The following is a 17,196-nucleotide window of genomic DNA, read 5'->3' on the forward strand; positions in this document are numbered from 1 at the left end:
GTACAAAACAACTAAACAATTTGTAGATTTTTAACGGAAATTTTTCATAATCAAAGTATTTGAAAAAAAAAATTACCAAAAATTGGAAGAAATTGTACAAAAAACTACCAAAAATAATGTCAACATTTTATTCACAATTTTATTTCTATAGAAAATTTTGTTAAAATTTTATTTCTATAGAAAATTTTGCAAAAATTAATAACTATAGAATATATTGTCAAAATTTTATTTCTATAGAAAAAATTTTCAAAATTTTATTCCTATAGTAAAATTTGTCATATCTTTTTGGTATAGAAAATTTTGTCAAAATTTTATTATTTCTATAGCAAATAATTTAGCAAAATTTGGTGGAAATTGTACCAGAAACTATGATGTCCACATTTAATTTTTGTACATTTTGTCAAAATTTTATTTCTATAGAAAATTTTGTCACAATTTTATTTCTATAGAAAATCTGTTTGCCAAGATTTTACTGCTATATGAAATTTTCTCAAAATTTTATTTCTATAGAAAATCTGTTTGCCAAGATTTTACTGCTATATGAAATTTTCTCAAAATTTTAATTTCTATAAATTTTGTCAATATTTTATTTCTATAGAAAATTTTCTCAAAATTTTATTTTATTCCATAGAAAATTTTCTCAAAATTTTAATTTCTATAAATTTTGTCAACATTTTATTTCTATAGAAAATTTTGACAAAATTTTATTTCCATAGAAAAATTTCATTTCTATACAAAATATTTTCAAAACATTATTTCTTTAGAAAATTTTCTTAAAATTTTATTTCTATAGAAAATTTTGGCAAAATATTATTTCTAAAGGGTGACACGGTCAAAATTTGGTCAATATAAACTTGACGCATTTCTTTCAATTTTTCATTTAAAAAACCTGAACATCCCTCATTTTGAAGGTGTGTTTGTGTAGAATGTTGCTCCTATTTTGATTTTGGAATTCATACTTCAGTTGTCAAAATGCCGTCCAAGCAAGAAGAGCAGCGTATCAAAATTTTGCTCGCGCATCGCGAAAATCCGAGCTACTCGCACGCAAAGCTGGCAAAATCGCTAAAAGTTGCCAAATCAACCGTTACAAATGTAATTAAAGTGTTTGGGGAGCCACCGTGGTGCAATGGTTAGCATGCCCGCCTTGCATACACAAGGTCGTGGGTTCGATTCCTGCTACGACCGAACACCAAAAAGTTCTTCGGCGGTGGATTATCCCACCTCAGTAATGCTGGTGACATTTCTGAGGGTTTCAAAGCTTCTCTAAGTGGTTTCACTGGAATGTGGAACGCCGTTCGGACTCGGCTATAAAAAGGAGGTCCCTTGTCATTGAGCTTAACATGGAATCGGGCAGCACTCAGTGATAAGAGAGAAGTTCACCACTGTGGTATCACAATGGACTGAATAGTCTAAGTGAGCCTGATACATCGGGCTGCCACATAACCTAACCTAACCTAACCTTGGGGAACGTTTGTCGACAGCCAGGAAGTCTGGATCGGGGGGAAATCGAAAACCGGAAGCCGCTGAGACGACAAAGAGAGTTGCCGGTAGTTTCAAGCGAAACCCTAACCTCTCTCTCCGAGATGCCGCAAATAAGCTGGGTGTATCGTCTACAACCGTGCATCGAGCCAAAAAACGAGCCGGACTATCGACTTACAAGAAGGTAGTGACTCCAAATCGCGATGATAAACAAAATACGACGGCCAAAGCGCGATCCCGGAGGCTGTACACGACATGCTGACGAAGTTTGACTGCGTGGTAATGGACGACGAAACCTACGTTAGGCCCGGCAATTCGGATTTGAAAAAGCGAAAGCCTAACTGAATATTTTTCCTGAATTTTATACCAATTGAACTTGAAAAAGAAATTTAATTTGATTTTTTAAATAAACGATTTACACGCGTTTTCCCTTGACCAAATTTTGACCATCACCCTTTATAGACAATTTTGTCAAAATTTTACTTCTTTAGAAAATTTTTTTTAAATTTTATTTCTATAGAAAATTTTTCTCACAATTTTACATCTACTCGTATAGAAAATTTCGTCAAAAATTTGTTTCTATAGAAACTCTTGTCAAAATTTTATTTCTATACACAATTTTTCAAAATTTTATTTTTATAGACAAATTTGTCAAAATTTTATTGCTATAGAAAATTTGGTCAAAATTTTATTTCTATGCACAATTTTGTCATTATTTTATATATATAGACAATTTTGTCAAAATTTTATTTTTATAGAAAATTTTGTGAAAATGTTATTTGTATAGAAAATTTTGTCAAAATTTTATGTCTATAGCAAATTTTGTCAAGATTTTAATTCTATGGAAAATTTTTTCGAATTTTTATTTCTTTAGAAAATTTTCTTCATTTTACTAATAAGTTGTTATTTTGGTTGTTGTTGTTGTTTTTTGCCATACTATTTAGAAATTTTTGTCAAAATTTTATTTCTGTAGAATATTTTATCACAATTTTATTGCGAAAATTTGATTTCCATAGAAAATTTTATCAACATTTTATTTCTATAGAATATGTTGTCAAAATGTTATTTCTTTAGAAAATTTTGTTAATTTTACTGATAAGTTGTTTTTTGGTTGTTGTTGTTTTTTACCATACTATTTAACAATTACAGCCATCGTAGATGCTTCATTTCCTACAAACATGAGCTGTGTACGTTACGTTGTGTGAACATCTGTAGTGTTTTTGTTTTTTTATTCATATCAATTTTATTGTGGTTGTAATTTCACATTTTGTTTTCTTTTGATAAAAATTTGTTTATTGTAACCTTCAGCATTATCGAGTAAAGATACAACCGATTACTTTATCTACTTAAGAACGAATATTAATAATCTTTATACCATACACCGTGGGATGGGCGATATACTAACTTTGTTAGTATTTGTAACATATAACATAAAAATATTGGTGTAAGATCCTAAAATTATAGGTCTGATGGTATTGTAAATTTACGCTACCCTAACGTTGAATAAAATCCCAAAAATTGAATGATTTTTTGTATAATTTCTATATACTTGATTTTTATACCCTGCGCCAAACTGTAGAACAGGGTATTATAAGTTAGTCCATATGTTTGGAACACCAAGAAGGAGACGAGATAGACACATGGTGTCTTTGGCAAAAATGCTCAGGGTGGGCTCCTGAGTATAGCAATGTACGTCTCTCAGGGAACACATTTTTGTGATCAAAGTCTAGGTCGCAGTTTTAGTCCAATAGACTTAGAATTTGGTACAAGTATGTATTTTGTCTCAGAATAGAACCCTATTGATTTTGGAAGAAATCGGTTCAGATTACAGATATAGCTCCCATATATATATTTCGTCCCAGATTCGGCCCCAGAAGCCAGAGAAAAATTTTGCACAAGAAGAACAATTAGTACTATAGTCAAGTGTGCCAAATTTTATTGAAATCGGTTCCGATTTAGATATAGCTCCCATATATATCGTTCGCCCGATTTACACTCATATGACCACAGTGGCCAATCTTTTACTCCGATTTACTTGAAATTTTGCACAGGAAGTAGAAATAACATTCCAACTGTCTGTACCAAATTTGGTTGAAATCGGTTCAGATTTAAATATAGCTCCCATATATAGTTTTCGCCCGATTTACATTCATATTTTTTACTCCGATTTAGTTGAAATTTTGCACAGGGAGGAGAATAAGCATTGTTGCTATGCGTGCCAAATTTGGTTGAAATCGGTTCAGATTTAGATATAGCTCCCATATATATGTTTTTCTGATTTCGACAAAAATGGTCAAAATACCAACATTTTCCTTGTAAAATCGCCACTGCTTAGTCGAAAAGTTGTAAAAATGACTCTAATTTTCCTAAACTTCTAATACATATATATCGAGCGATAAATCATAAATAAACTTTTGCGAAGTTTCCTTAAAATTGCTTCAGATTTAAATGTTTCCCATATTTTTTTGCATTAAATTTTGAGTCTATAGCTTTTGTAGAAGTCTATCAAATTCTGTTCAGATCGAGTGATATTTAAGTGTATGTATTTGGGACAAACCTTTATATATAGCACCCAACACATTTGACGGATGTGATATGGTATCGAAAATTTAGATCTACAAAGTGGTGCAAGGTATAATATAGTCCGCCCCGCCCGACTTTAGATTTTCCTTACTTGTTTTTAATAAAGTGTTGTGTCTCCACGAACATATGTTACAAATCAATAATTATGAAATAGCGAAATCCCTTCATTGCAATGCTTTAAATTAATCTTGAAAAATTTTGCCTTGTATTTGTGTGCTAGTATCTTCTGATCAAGCTCCCATATATAGTTTTCGCCCGATTTACATTCATATTTTTTACTCCGATTTAGTTGAAATTTTGCACAGGGAGGAGAATAAGCATTGTTGCTATGCGTGCCAAATTTGGTTGAAATCGGTTCAGATTTAGATATAGCTCCCATATATATGTTTTTCTGATTTCGACAAAAATGGTCAAAATACCAACATTTTCCTTGTAAAATCGCCACTGCTTAGTCGAAAAGTTGTAAAAATGACTCTAATTTTCCTAAACTTCTAATACATATATATCGAGCGATAAATCATAAATAAACTTTTGCGAAGTTTCCTTAAAATTGCTTCAGATTTAAATGTTTCCCATATTTTTTTGCATTAAATTTTGAGTCTATAGCTTTTGTAGAAGTCTATCAAATTCTGTTCAGATCGAGTGATATTTAAGTGTATGTATTTGGGACAAACCTTTATATATAGCACCCAACACATTTGACGGATGTGATATGGTATCGAAAATTTAGATCTACAAAGTGGTGCAAGGTATAATATAGTCCGCCCCGCCCGACTTTAGATTTTCCTTACTTGTTTTTAATAAAGTGTTGTGTCTTCACGAACATATGTTACAAATCAATAATTATGAAATAGCGCAATCCCTTCATTGCAATGCTTTAAATTAATCTTGAAAAATTTTGCCTTGTATTTGTGTGCTAGTATCTTCTGATCAAGCTCGTAATTATTAAAAAAAATAAAACTCGTTTTCTAAATTATCAAATAATCTCATTGTCTTTTGGCTTCGGCTACTAAAAAGATTTTGTTCGTTTTATTTTTTTTTTACTTCGAAACTAAACGTGAACTATAGCTTTGATTTAACACACATCTTTACTTATATTTGCTATTAAAGAAACTTACATACATACTGGGTATAGACATACAAAAAAAAAAAAAATTTGATAGAAACTAATTAAAAATCGTATCTCACGTTGACTCATGTCAAATCTACGATCACTCTACGAATACAAAACAAACAAAACACCAAAGAGGGAAACACTAAGAGAGGGAGAGAGAACAAATATTCTTGAGTGACGATTAAATAACCGGGGTTGGCTTTGCTTTAATTCCGTGTTTAATTGCTCACATTATCTATGGCATACACAAAGCGTCTATTACATACTCGACACTGGAAATTGATTTTGTACACAAGTTACAAACACAAATCTAACTTTAGACATTTGTTCGTACATTAGGGTACAGTGAAGATTTATGACCGAGAAATAAAAATTCAATGTTTCTAATAAGAGGTGTTATTTTTGGTATTCAAAGAAAAATGTCATTTTTGTGGCCACCACAGTAGGATGGTGATGGGGGTATACTACACACAAAAAAATATTTTTTTGTCTTTAATCACGAAATTAAAATGTCTTTAATCACAGAAATGATAGTATCAATTAAAAAATTTAATTTAAAATCAATTAGAAAATTAATTAATCCAGTTAAAAAAATAATTGATACTTTTAATTGTTATACCCTCCACCATAGATGGGGGATGGGGGTATATTAACTTTGTCATTCCGTTTGTAACACATCGAAATATTGCTCTAAGACCCCATAAAGTATATAGATTCTGGGTCGTGGTGAAATTCTAAGTCGATCTGAGCATGTCCGTCCGTCTGTTGAAATCACGCTAACTTCATCCATCATGGATTGCGTAGAAACTTCTACGAAAGACTGTCATCCACAATCGAATTACTTGGGGTGCGGTATCTTAACCCTTGCACTACCGAAATAAACCTAATGATAAAAACATTTATTATACCCACCACCATAGAATGGTGACGGGGGTATAATAAGTTTGTCATTCCGTTTGTAACACATCGAAATATCGATTTCCGTTATCACGCTACAGTCTTCAATAATGAAGCAATCGTGCTGAAATTTTGCACAAACTCGTCTTTTGTCTGCAGGCAGGTCAAGTTCGAAGATGGGCTATATCGGTCCAGGTTTTGATATAGTCCCCATATAAACCGACCTCCCGATTTGGGGTCTTGGGCTTATAGAAATCGTAGTTTTTATCCAATTTGCCTGAAATAAGAAATCTAGAGGTACTTTATGGCCACAAAGAGGTGTGCCAAAAATTGTGAGTATCGGTCCATGTTTTGGTATGGTCCCCATATAAAACAACCTCCCGATTTGGGGTCTTGGGCTTATAGAAGCCGTAGTTTTTATCCAATTTGTCTGAAATTGGAAATCTAGAGGTATTTTAGGACCATAAAGAGGTGTGCTGAAAATGGTGAGTATCGGTCCATGTTTTGGTATAGCCCCCATATAGACTGATCTCCCGATTTTACTTCTTGGGCTTATAGAAACCGCAGTTTTTATTCAATTTACCTGAAATTGGAAATCTAGAGGTATTGTAGGACCACAAATACGTGTGCCAAAAATTGTGAGTATCGGTCCATATTTTGGTATAGCCCCCATGTAGACCGATCTCCCGATTTTACTTCTTGGGCTTATAGAAACCGCAGTTTTTATTCAATTTACCTGAAATTGGAAATCTAGAGGTATTGTAGGACCACAAATACGTAGGACCACAAATACGTGTGCCAAAAATTGTGAGTATCGGTCCAAGTTTTGGTATGGTCCCCATATAAAACGACCTCCCGATTTGGGGTCTTGGACTTATAGAAACCGTAGTTTTTATCCAATTTGTCTGAAATTGGAAATCTAGAGGTATTTTAGGACCATAAAGAGGTGTGCCGAAAATGGTGAGTATCGGTCCATATTTTAGTATAGAAGGCGCACTGATCATGAAAAATGCTTGAAACTCAATGTAAACTTTCCAGATTTTACTTCTCGGGTGAAAATCTACAGATTTAAGATTTCAAGTCAAGACGTTATTTTATAATTTTCTTGTACACTTACAAGAAATGTTAATGATTCCTCTAAAACTCAAACAACAATGGTTCTTATAAATCCAGAATCTGATATAGTCCTCATAGGTGAAATCTTTATATTTATCTTCGGGAAGTGTCCTCAATTCCTCAAGCCCTCCTGAAATTTCAAAGGAAACCCTAATATTTAGTTCATGGTGGTGGGTATTTAAGATTCGGCCCGGCCGAACTTAGTGCTTTATATACTTGTTTTTCTTCTGTTTTTACTTGTACTAACAGAATGTATATATATCATTTATAAGATTTTATGTCTTGTTGTACTAAAATGACACAAATAAATAAATAAAAAAAAAAAAATAAAAAATAAAATTGAAATAAATTACTTCAAGAACTATATGAGCTTGTTCTGAAAATTTGATTCTTGAATTGTGACCAAATGGCCTTGTGAAAATAAGCGCTATTTGGCCTATAATATCTTTCATAGTGTGAGAAAAAATACAAAAAACATCCCGTAAAAGTATCAGTTATAGTTTTTGTTATGTTTCTAGTAAATGGACGTTTACATTTACTAGAAACATACAGAACAAAAATTGTCTCAAATTTTCGTTTTTTTCGTTTATTGTTAAAGAAGTTTATAAAAATGTATTTTAGACCTCACCAATATGGACAATATTTATAGCTTATTTAGATTAAAGCCTCTACTTTAAAATAACATCGAGAAATAAATCGAAACTAAGTGGAAAAATCGAATTTGGTGTCTTTTTCGAATGTCCTTCTAAGTGGACATCGGTAGTGAAAGGGTTAAAACTTCTTAACATCGTTTTCTAAATTGTGAGTTAGCCCATACGTGGTATATATGTTATTAGACAAAAAAGTTATGTATAGGTAAGTCTACAAGTAATTACGAATCGACATGGACTTTTGCACGGTACGTAGAGAGCCAGAATTGAAATATGGGGGCTATATAGAATTATGAACTTGATATGGACCAATTTTTGTGTGATCTATCTGAGGGCTATATATAACTATAGACCGATATGGACCTAGTTAGGCATGGTTGTTAACGGCCATATACTAGCACAATGTACCAAATTTCAACTGACTCTGATGAAATTTGCTCCTCCAAGAGGCTCCAAAACCAAGTCTCGGGATCGGTTTATATTGGGGCTATATATAATTATGGACTGATATGGACCACTTTTGGAATGGTTGTTAAATATCATATACTACCACCACGTACCAAATTTCAACCAGATCGGATGAATTTTGCTTGTCCAAAAAGCACCAGAGGTCAAATCTGAGGATCGGTTTATATGGGGGCTATAAATAATTATGGACTGATATGAACCAATTCCTGCATGGTTGTTGGATACCATATACTAACATCACGTACCAAATTTTCAACCGAATCGGATGAATTTTGCTCTTCCAAGGGGCTCCGGAGGTCAAATCTTAGGATCGGTTTATATGGGGCCTATATATAATTATTGACCGATTTCGACCAATTTTTGCATGGGTGTTTGATGCCATATATTAACACCACGTACCAAATGTCAACTGAATCAGATGAGTTTTGGTTTTTCAAGAGGCTCCGAAGGTCAAATCTGGTGATCGGTTTATATGGGGGCTATATATAATTACGGACCGATGTGGACCAATTTTTGCATGGTCATTAGAGACCATATACTAACATCATGTACCAAATGGCAGCCGCATCGGAGGAAATTTGTTTCTCTTAGAGGCTCTGCAAGTTAAATTGGGGGATCGGTTTATATGGGGGGCTATATATAATTATGAGCCGGTGTGGACCAATTTTTGCATGGTTGTTAGAGACCATATACTAACACCATGTTTGCTTCTCTTAGAGGACCCGAAGCCAAATTTAGGGGTCCGTTTATATGGGGGCTATACGTAAAAGTGGATATGTCCCATTTGCAATACCATCTGATCTACATGAATAACAACTACTTGTGCCAAGTTTCAAGTCGATAGCTCGATCGGAAGTTAGCGTGATTTCAACAGACGGACGGACATGCTCAGATCGACTCAGAATTTCAACACGACCAAGAATAATATATATACTTTGTGGGGTCTTAGAGCAATATTTTGATGTGTTACAAACGGAATGACAAAGTTAATAAACCCCCCCATCCTATTGTGGAGGGTATAAAAATTTCGAATCTGTTGTTGTTTTTACAATTCTACGATCTGACTTCCGGAAATATTTTATTTGACATGTACTACAACAGATTTAATAAAAACTTTCAGCATTTAAGTTGTAATTTTTGAAAAAAGTCACGTGTATAAAAACCTCTTTTTAAATTCGCACATATTTTTTTCTTGAGGCACGTGCGTATTTATGAAAAAAAAAAATTGCTAATTGACAACCAAATTAGCTTTATGAACGAAAAACAAAAAAGCGCTGACAGTGAGTTTCAAAATACAAAAAGTTGCCCACAGGTTCGTAAGGGTTAACCGATAAAGAACTAAGGTGTCTTAAATAGGTATTTAATGTGCAGTAACTTACACTTACTAAGAAAACAATGTTAAGGCAACATTTACAATAACCGAAAAAATTCGATTGTGGATGGCCGTCTTTACTAAAACTTTGTACGCAATCTATGGTGGAGATTAAGCGAAATTCGTCCTTGCCATATTTCGGTCCCTGATCATTTAAAATTTTATCGAATCTCTTCTGAATACATTGCCATTATAATCAATATTAGTACTTAGTTTTAAATGTAGGCCCTACAAAATTTAAAATTGTCAATATCGCGTAACGCATATTTCATAAAACTGTTGATATTACCAAGTAGGTTATATTGTCATGGAGATAAATTCATTGGAATTCATGTATATAAAATAGATCATGCTGGTTGGATTTCATGTGACATTTTACTTGTTGTACAAATGCAAAATATAAAACAAATATATGATAAATTAAAATATTTTTTTTTTTTTATAAATGATCTTGAGAATATCATAGTGTCATAATTCTAATGTTCTCTATATACATATGTGGAAATTAAAATTAGGTTATAATTTTCGTTTCGCAATACAATGATACTTTACATGATCGATTTTCAATTACTTATGTGCCCCTAAATGCCAGGCATTTTACAATTTTTGTGTTAGTTTTTTTTCATATTGTTTGTAAAATGTCGAAATTATTTATTGATTTATTTATTACTTTTTAATAATTCCTTTTTCTAGTGCAATAGTTTTCATACATTTTGATATCGGAGTCCGGATGTGATCCATGCCTTAACATAAAGTCTAACTAATGCGTCCAATACTCTAATTTTGAGCGCTTCTTCTTTTCAAATCATTGTGTTATCAAGTGGACAATTGTAACGCCTGAAAGTATGCAATGATTTTTTCTGTAGTACGTAAACCGGGTTCTTCATGCACTCTTTCAATTCAAGTATTAATTTTCAATTAAATGAAGATGAAACGATTGTTGGGTTTATTTACATCTAATCATAAGAAAACACTTATTTTTTCCGTTATTAAAAAGTGTGCCTCTTTTTTGAAATTTGTGTGCCACTTTTTATTGAAAGTGATACATTTTTAGAAATTATTAGGAGTAACTCTCTAAAGTATACATATTTTTAAAATTCTATTATTTGAAATTGTAAGACGATCTAGTTGTAATAGGTACCTATTACGAATTTGGGACAGTTGTGCAGTGACCATCGACCATCATGATTAGCGGACATGGCAATATTAACCCTTTGGCAAATAGAACTTTTGCTAAAACAAATCACATAAAAAGCAGGCAATTATTCAAGCAAAATGTTTGAGAAATGCACATTGTCTACTAAAGAAATTCCTCAAAAATGAATGCAAGCAATGTTTGAAGCCACTACAAGAGAACCATCACTGGAAGAGTTGTCATCATCACAAATGGCTTAAACATCGTTTGCCTCAGTATTATAAAATTCATTTATTTTTATTTCCATTTATTTAAGCAATTCATAGCCTTTACAGGGCCAATTTAACGAATTACAATGTACTACTCTTTTGTGCTACTTTTTTGGAAATTTTTAAGAGCAACGCTTTAAAATATACATATTTAAATTCTAAGAGGATCTACCAGTAATAAGTACCTATTACGCATTTTGGGACGTTGACCAACGACCATCATAGTCTGTAGACGTGTCAAGTAGAACTTTTGCTAAGACAAACAACATCAAAAGCTGGCAATTCTTCAAGTAAAAGGTTTGATGAATATACATTATAATAGAAACATGTATATACAGCCGTAAGTGCGGCCAGGCCGAATCTTATGTACCATCCACCATGGATTGCGTAGAAACTTCTACGAAAGACTGTCATCCACAATCGAATTACTTGGGTTGTGGTATCTTAAAACTTCTTAACATCGTTTTCTAAATTGTGAGTTAGTCCATACGTGGTATATATTAGACAAAAAAGTTATGTATAGTTAGGACTACAAATAATTACGAATCGATATGGACTTTTTGCACGGTACGTGGAGAACCAGAATTGAAATATGGGGGTCGCTTGTATGGGGGCTATAATTATGAACTTGATATGGACCAATCAGTGCTGCCGCTACTACTTCAATCGAAGTATTTTGCTTCATTTTCATAAAATTTACTTCGTCACTCCTTCTTCCAAAAATCTGCTTCACTTTTTGTTCTGCTTCAAATTTTAAAATTTTTCCCCATATTACCTAATTGTTTTTCCTATTCCTTTAATTACCATGAACATATCGGCTTAAATCATTGAATTATTAACCGATGTGGACAAATTTTTGCATGGTTATTAGAGACCATATACTAACACCATGTACCAAATTTCGGCCGGATCGGATGAAATATGGTTCTGTTAGAGGCTCCACAAGCCAAATCTGAGGGTCCCTTTATATGGGGCTATATGTAAAAGTGGACCGATATGGCCCATTTTCAATACCATCCGACCTACATCGATAACAACTACTTGTGCCAAGTTTCAAGTCGATAGCTTGTTTCGTCGGGAGTTAGCGTGATTTCAACAGACGGACGGACGGACGGACGCACATGCTTAGATCGACTCAGAATTTCACCACGACCCAGAATATATATACTTTATGGGGTCTTAGAGCAATATTTCGATGTGTTAGAAACGGAATGACAAAGTTAATATACCCCCATCCTATGATGGAGGGTATAAAAAGTTATGTATAGTTAAGTCTACAAATAATTACGAATCGATATGGACTTTTTGCACGGTACGTGGAGAACCAGAATTGAAATATGGGCGTCGCTTGTATGGGGGCTATAATTATGAACTTGATATGGACCAATTTATGTGTGATTGGGATCGATTTATCTGAGGGTTATATATAACTATAGACCGATATGGACCTAGTTAGACATGGTTGTTAACGGCCATATACTAGCACAATGTACCAAATTTCAACTGACTCGGATGAAATTGGCTCCTTCAAGAGGCTCCAAAACCTAATCTCGGGATCGGTTTATTTAGGGGCTATATATAATTATGGACTGATATGGACCAATACCTGCATGGTTGTTAGATACCATATAATAACACCACGTACTAAATTTCAATCAGATCGGATGAATTTTGCTTATCCACCGGAGGTCAAATCTGGGGATCGGTTTATATGGAAGCTATATATAATTATGGACCGATATGGACCAGTTTTTGCATGGTTGTTAGAGACCATATACTAACACCACGTACCAAATTTCAATCAGATCGGATGAATTTTGCTTATCCACCGGAGGTCAAATCTGGGGATCGGTTTATATGGGAGCTATATATAATTATGGACTGATAGGAACCGATTCCTGCATGGTTGTTGGATACCATATACTAACATCACGTACCAAATTTCAACCGAATGGGAAGAATTTTGCTCTTTCAAGGGGCTCCGGAAGTCAAATCTGGGGATCGGTTTATATGGGGCCTATATATAATTATGGACCGATATCGACCAATTTTTGCATGGAAGTTTGAGGCCATATATTAACACCACGTACCAAATTACAACTGAATCAGATGAATTTAGGTCTTCCAAGAGGCTCCGAAGGTCAAATCTGGTGATCGGTTTTTATGGGAACTACAGTATGTCAAGAAAGTCTTTTGACATTGCCAACTATTTCAAATTCTAGAAATAATTGAAATATTAAATATTTTATTAAATTTTTAATTCTGTGTACGTATGTATTCTTTGCAAAATACATAATAAAATATTTTTTTAAAATTTCATTATATTTAATTTTGGAACAAAACATAATTTTTATCCCATTGTCAAAACACTTTCTTGACAAACTGTATATATATTTATGCACCGATGTGGACCAATTTTTGCATGGGAGTTTGAGGCTATATATTAACACCACGTACCAAATTTCAACTGACTCAGATGAATTTTGGTCTTCCAAGAGGCTCCGGAGGCCAAATCTTGTGATCGGTTTATATGGGGGCTATATATATTATTATGGACCGATGTCAACCAATTTTTGCATGGGAGTTTGAGGCCATATATTAACACCACGTACTAAATTTCAACTGAATCAGATGAATTTTGGTCTTCTAAGAGGCTCCGGAGATCAAATCTGGTGATCGGTTTATATGGGGGCTATCTATAATTATGGACCGATGTGAACCAATTTTTGCATGGTTGTTAGAGACCATATACTAACACCATGTACCAAATTTCAGCTGGATCGGATGAAATGTGCTTCTCTTAGAGGCCTCGCAAACCAAATTTGGGGGCCCGTTTATATGGGGGCTATACGTAAAAGTGGACCGATATGGCCCATTTGCAATACCATCCGACCTACATCAATAACAACTACTTGTGCCAAGTTTCAAGTCGATGGCTTCTTTCGTTCGGAAGTTAGCGTTATTTCAACAGACGGACGGTCGGACATGCTCAGATCGACTCAGAATTTCACCACGACCAAGAATATATACACTTTGTGGGGTCTTAGAGCAATATTGCGATGTGTTACAAACGGAATGACAAAATTAATATACCCTCCATCCAATGGTGGAAATTCTTTTTTCTACGTTTTAAAATTTTTAAAAACTTCATTTTCCGATTTTTTTCCTGTTATGAATTCTCGAGCTGACATTTAAGAGTAGCACTGTAAAATATACACATTTAAATTCCAAGATGATCTACCAGTAATAAGTACCTATTACGAATTTTAGGACGTTGGCCATCCATCATCATGATCTGTAGACGTGTCAAGTCGATCTATTGCTAAGACAGGCATCAAAAATTGGCAATTCTTCAAGTAAAAGGTTTGAGAAATAGGCATTGTTATATAAAGAAGGAAATTCCTTCTTCTACGTTTTAAAATTTTTAAAAACTTTATTTTCCGATTTTTTTGCCATTATGAATTTTCGTTCTGATAGTCGCGATTTATTGCCGCGTATGACAGTATTATTATAATTATTTTTTTATATTATAACATTTTCTACACCTTCGACGCATACGAACTTAAGGCTAATGCACCAACCTCTTTTTTATATCTTCCTACGCTTGCTCCCAATGTCCACTCGAATGAACCACGAGTATAGCACGAGACTTGAGAATGATGAGTGTGATAAGCTTCATTGATTTAATACGAACGCGCGCTACGCAGAGTTATCGGTCAATTTCAAAAGAACTGATATAATGCCACAACAACAAAACGACTTCGCTCATAAGATAATGCAGATATATGTAGAGGTACTTAACTTTCTCTCTCTCTCTCAAATTGAGACACTCACTTAACTTAAGTACTCACCACATGTAAAAGTTCCAGCGTAGACTTATCATCATTGGCAGATGCCGTATTTTGAAATAATAGGCCCAGCACGAAAAACGATAGAACGAGTAGAGAGGCAGAGGCCGTCATTGCGAGACAAAGATTTCGAGTGAAATGTGAACGCGCCATAATGATTAGAGGTATTTTATATTTTTAACAGAAATAAATAAATGCCAACCAAAAAAACAAAACAATAATAATAATAATACACTCGTATTAGAGTAGAAATAGACGGGAAAAAAAGAAACACCAAAGTAAAACCAAAAAGGTTTGACCACACACACACACTCGCAATAGAAATAAAATAAATACGGCAAACAAACGCAAACGCAAAAGTTACCAACAATTTACAAGAATTTTGTGTAAATTTGCTGGTTAAAATTTCTTGTTGCCTGCTCTCTTTGACTTTGAATCCATAGTTGTTTTTACGTCAACGATTCACAACAAATACATGGCATTAGTTTGTTAACATGAATGTGTCATATCCACTGGTTTCCAATTTGCGTTGGTTTCTTTCGATAAGGCCCATTTGAAGGGAGTTTTTTCTTTGGGTGTATTAATTAATTGGTGTTTTTTGTTATTCGTTTCTTGTATTGTGTGTTTATTGAAACTGTTTTATTTTTCTGTTTTGTTACTCATCTTCTTTAAATATACGAGTACACATGGAAATGTTTATAATTAAAACAAGCTTTTTAAGTTAGGGCAATGTTTGGTCAGGTTATATTATCGTTGGTCGGCATAACAAATAAGTTTGTAATATACCATAAATTAAATTATTTTTTTTTAAACTAAAATTAAAAATACATTTATTTTAATTTAAACTTAATTTTATTTTATTATATTTTATTTGATTTGATTTGATTTGATTTGATTTGATTTGATTTGATTTGATTTAATTTGATTTAATTTAATTTAATTTAATGTAATTTAATTTAATTTAATTTAATTTAATTTAATTTAATTTAATTTAATTTAATTTATTTTAATTTAATTTAATTTAATTTAATTTAATTTAATTTAATTTAATTTAATTTAATTTAATTTAATTTTATTTTATTTTATTTTATTTTATTTAATTTAATTAAATTTAATATAATTAGATTTAATTTAATTTAATTTAATTTAATTTAATTTAATTTAATTTAATTTAATTTAATTTAATTTAATTTAATTTAATTTAATTTAATTTAATTTAATTTAATTTAATTTAATTTAATTTAATTTAATTTAATTTAATTTAATTTAATTTAATTTAATTTAATTTAATTTAATTTAATTTAATTTAATTTAATTTAATTTAATTTAATTTAATTTAATTTAATTTAATTTAATTTAATTTAATTTAATTTAATTTAATTTAATTTAATTTAATTTAATTTAATTTAATTTAATTTAATTTAATTTAATTTAATTTAATTTAATTTAATTTAATTTAATTTAATTTATATAATGTTTTATTTTTTATGGAAAGCCATTTTGACCTCGCATTATTATTACGATAGTATATAAGTTATCACATATTTATCCAGATTCCATTCCAAAATATTTTTCAATTTTTTGAGTTGACGATTCTATATAGACATAAGTCTTTAAGGCACTGAACTTTACTTATAACCATTTTCTATTATTAACAAAAAAAAAAAACAAACAGCACACCCTTCGTATACAAAAGTATATTACCAACTGAATAAATAAATAAATGACAAATTCTAAAAAAACAGCAATAATCATATGTGCAAATTCCAAATCGACAGCTTGACTTTATCACCCATCGCGATGTATATCATTTAGTTGTAAATATAATTTTTTTCTAGTTTTCTAAATATAAGGCTACAATATGGGCTATAATCGAAAATTATATTTCCATGGAAATAGCACTATTTCAATGTCGATTAATTCGTGTAATTATCAAACAAATTTCATGAGCAAGGATAAACTATGAGAATATTGCATAAAATAAAAATATTGGGTTGTCATTTTCAATCTGTCTAAGATTTTGAGATTTCACCGCAAGAAATGTGGTAAATACGCTTGAAATTTACCATGAAAAGGCGAAGCGATAATATGGTAACTTCATCTTAAATCATTGATATTATTTTTGGAAAGGGTTATCAACTATAACATCGCATCGAAATAACGGCTTTAGAGACCATAAAGTATATATATGAAGCTATCATTAGGAACGTAGGACGAGGTGGGTTTGCTTTCCCCTGATATTTTTTCGCCCCCATAGAATAAAGA

At 32.1% G+C, this 17,196-nt stretch overlaps 1 protein-coding gene across 3 annotated transcripts in view; it reads right to left on the reverse strand.

Moving 5' to 3' along the window:
- LOC142233684 (venom acid phosphatase Acph-1-like) overlaps positions 1-16,578 on the reverse strand; it is a 32,962-nt gene extending 16,384 nt beyond the window's left edge. Inside the window, exons 1-2 of one of the 3 annotated variants that reach the window (XM_075304683.1) lie at positions 16,564-16,578; positions 14,935-15,597 (exon numbers count right to left, since the gene is read on the reverse strand). In XM_075304683.1, coding sequence (XP_075160798.1) covers positions 14,935-15,084 — 150 coding nt within the window. In that variant the 5' untranslated portion in view covers positions 15,085-15,597; positions 16,564-16,578. Of the gene's footprint in view, positions 1-4,036; positions 4,076-14,934; positions 15,598-16,472; positions 16,489-16,563 lie in introns of those variants that run through there. The other 2 variants (XM_075304682.1, XM_075304684.1) reach the window with 2 other exon arrangements.
- Between the last annotated feature and the right edge of the window lie 618 nt (positions 16,579-17,196).

The sequence above is a fragment of the Haematobia irritans genome, chromosome 4, assembly GCF_050003625.1.
Source record: "Haematobia irritans isolate KBUSLIRL chromosome 4, ASM5000362v1, whole genome shotgun sequence".
Taxonomy (NCBI): domain Eukaryota; kingdom Metazoa; phylum Arthropoda; class Insecta; order Diptera; family Muscidae; genus Haematobia; species Haematobia irritans.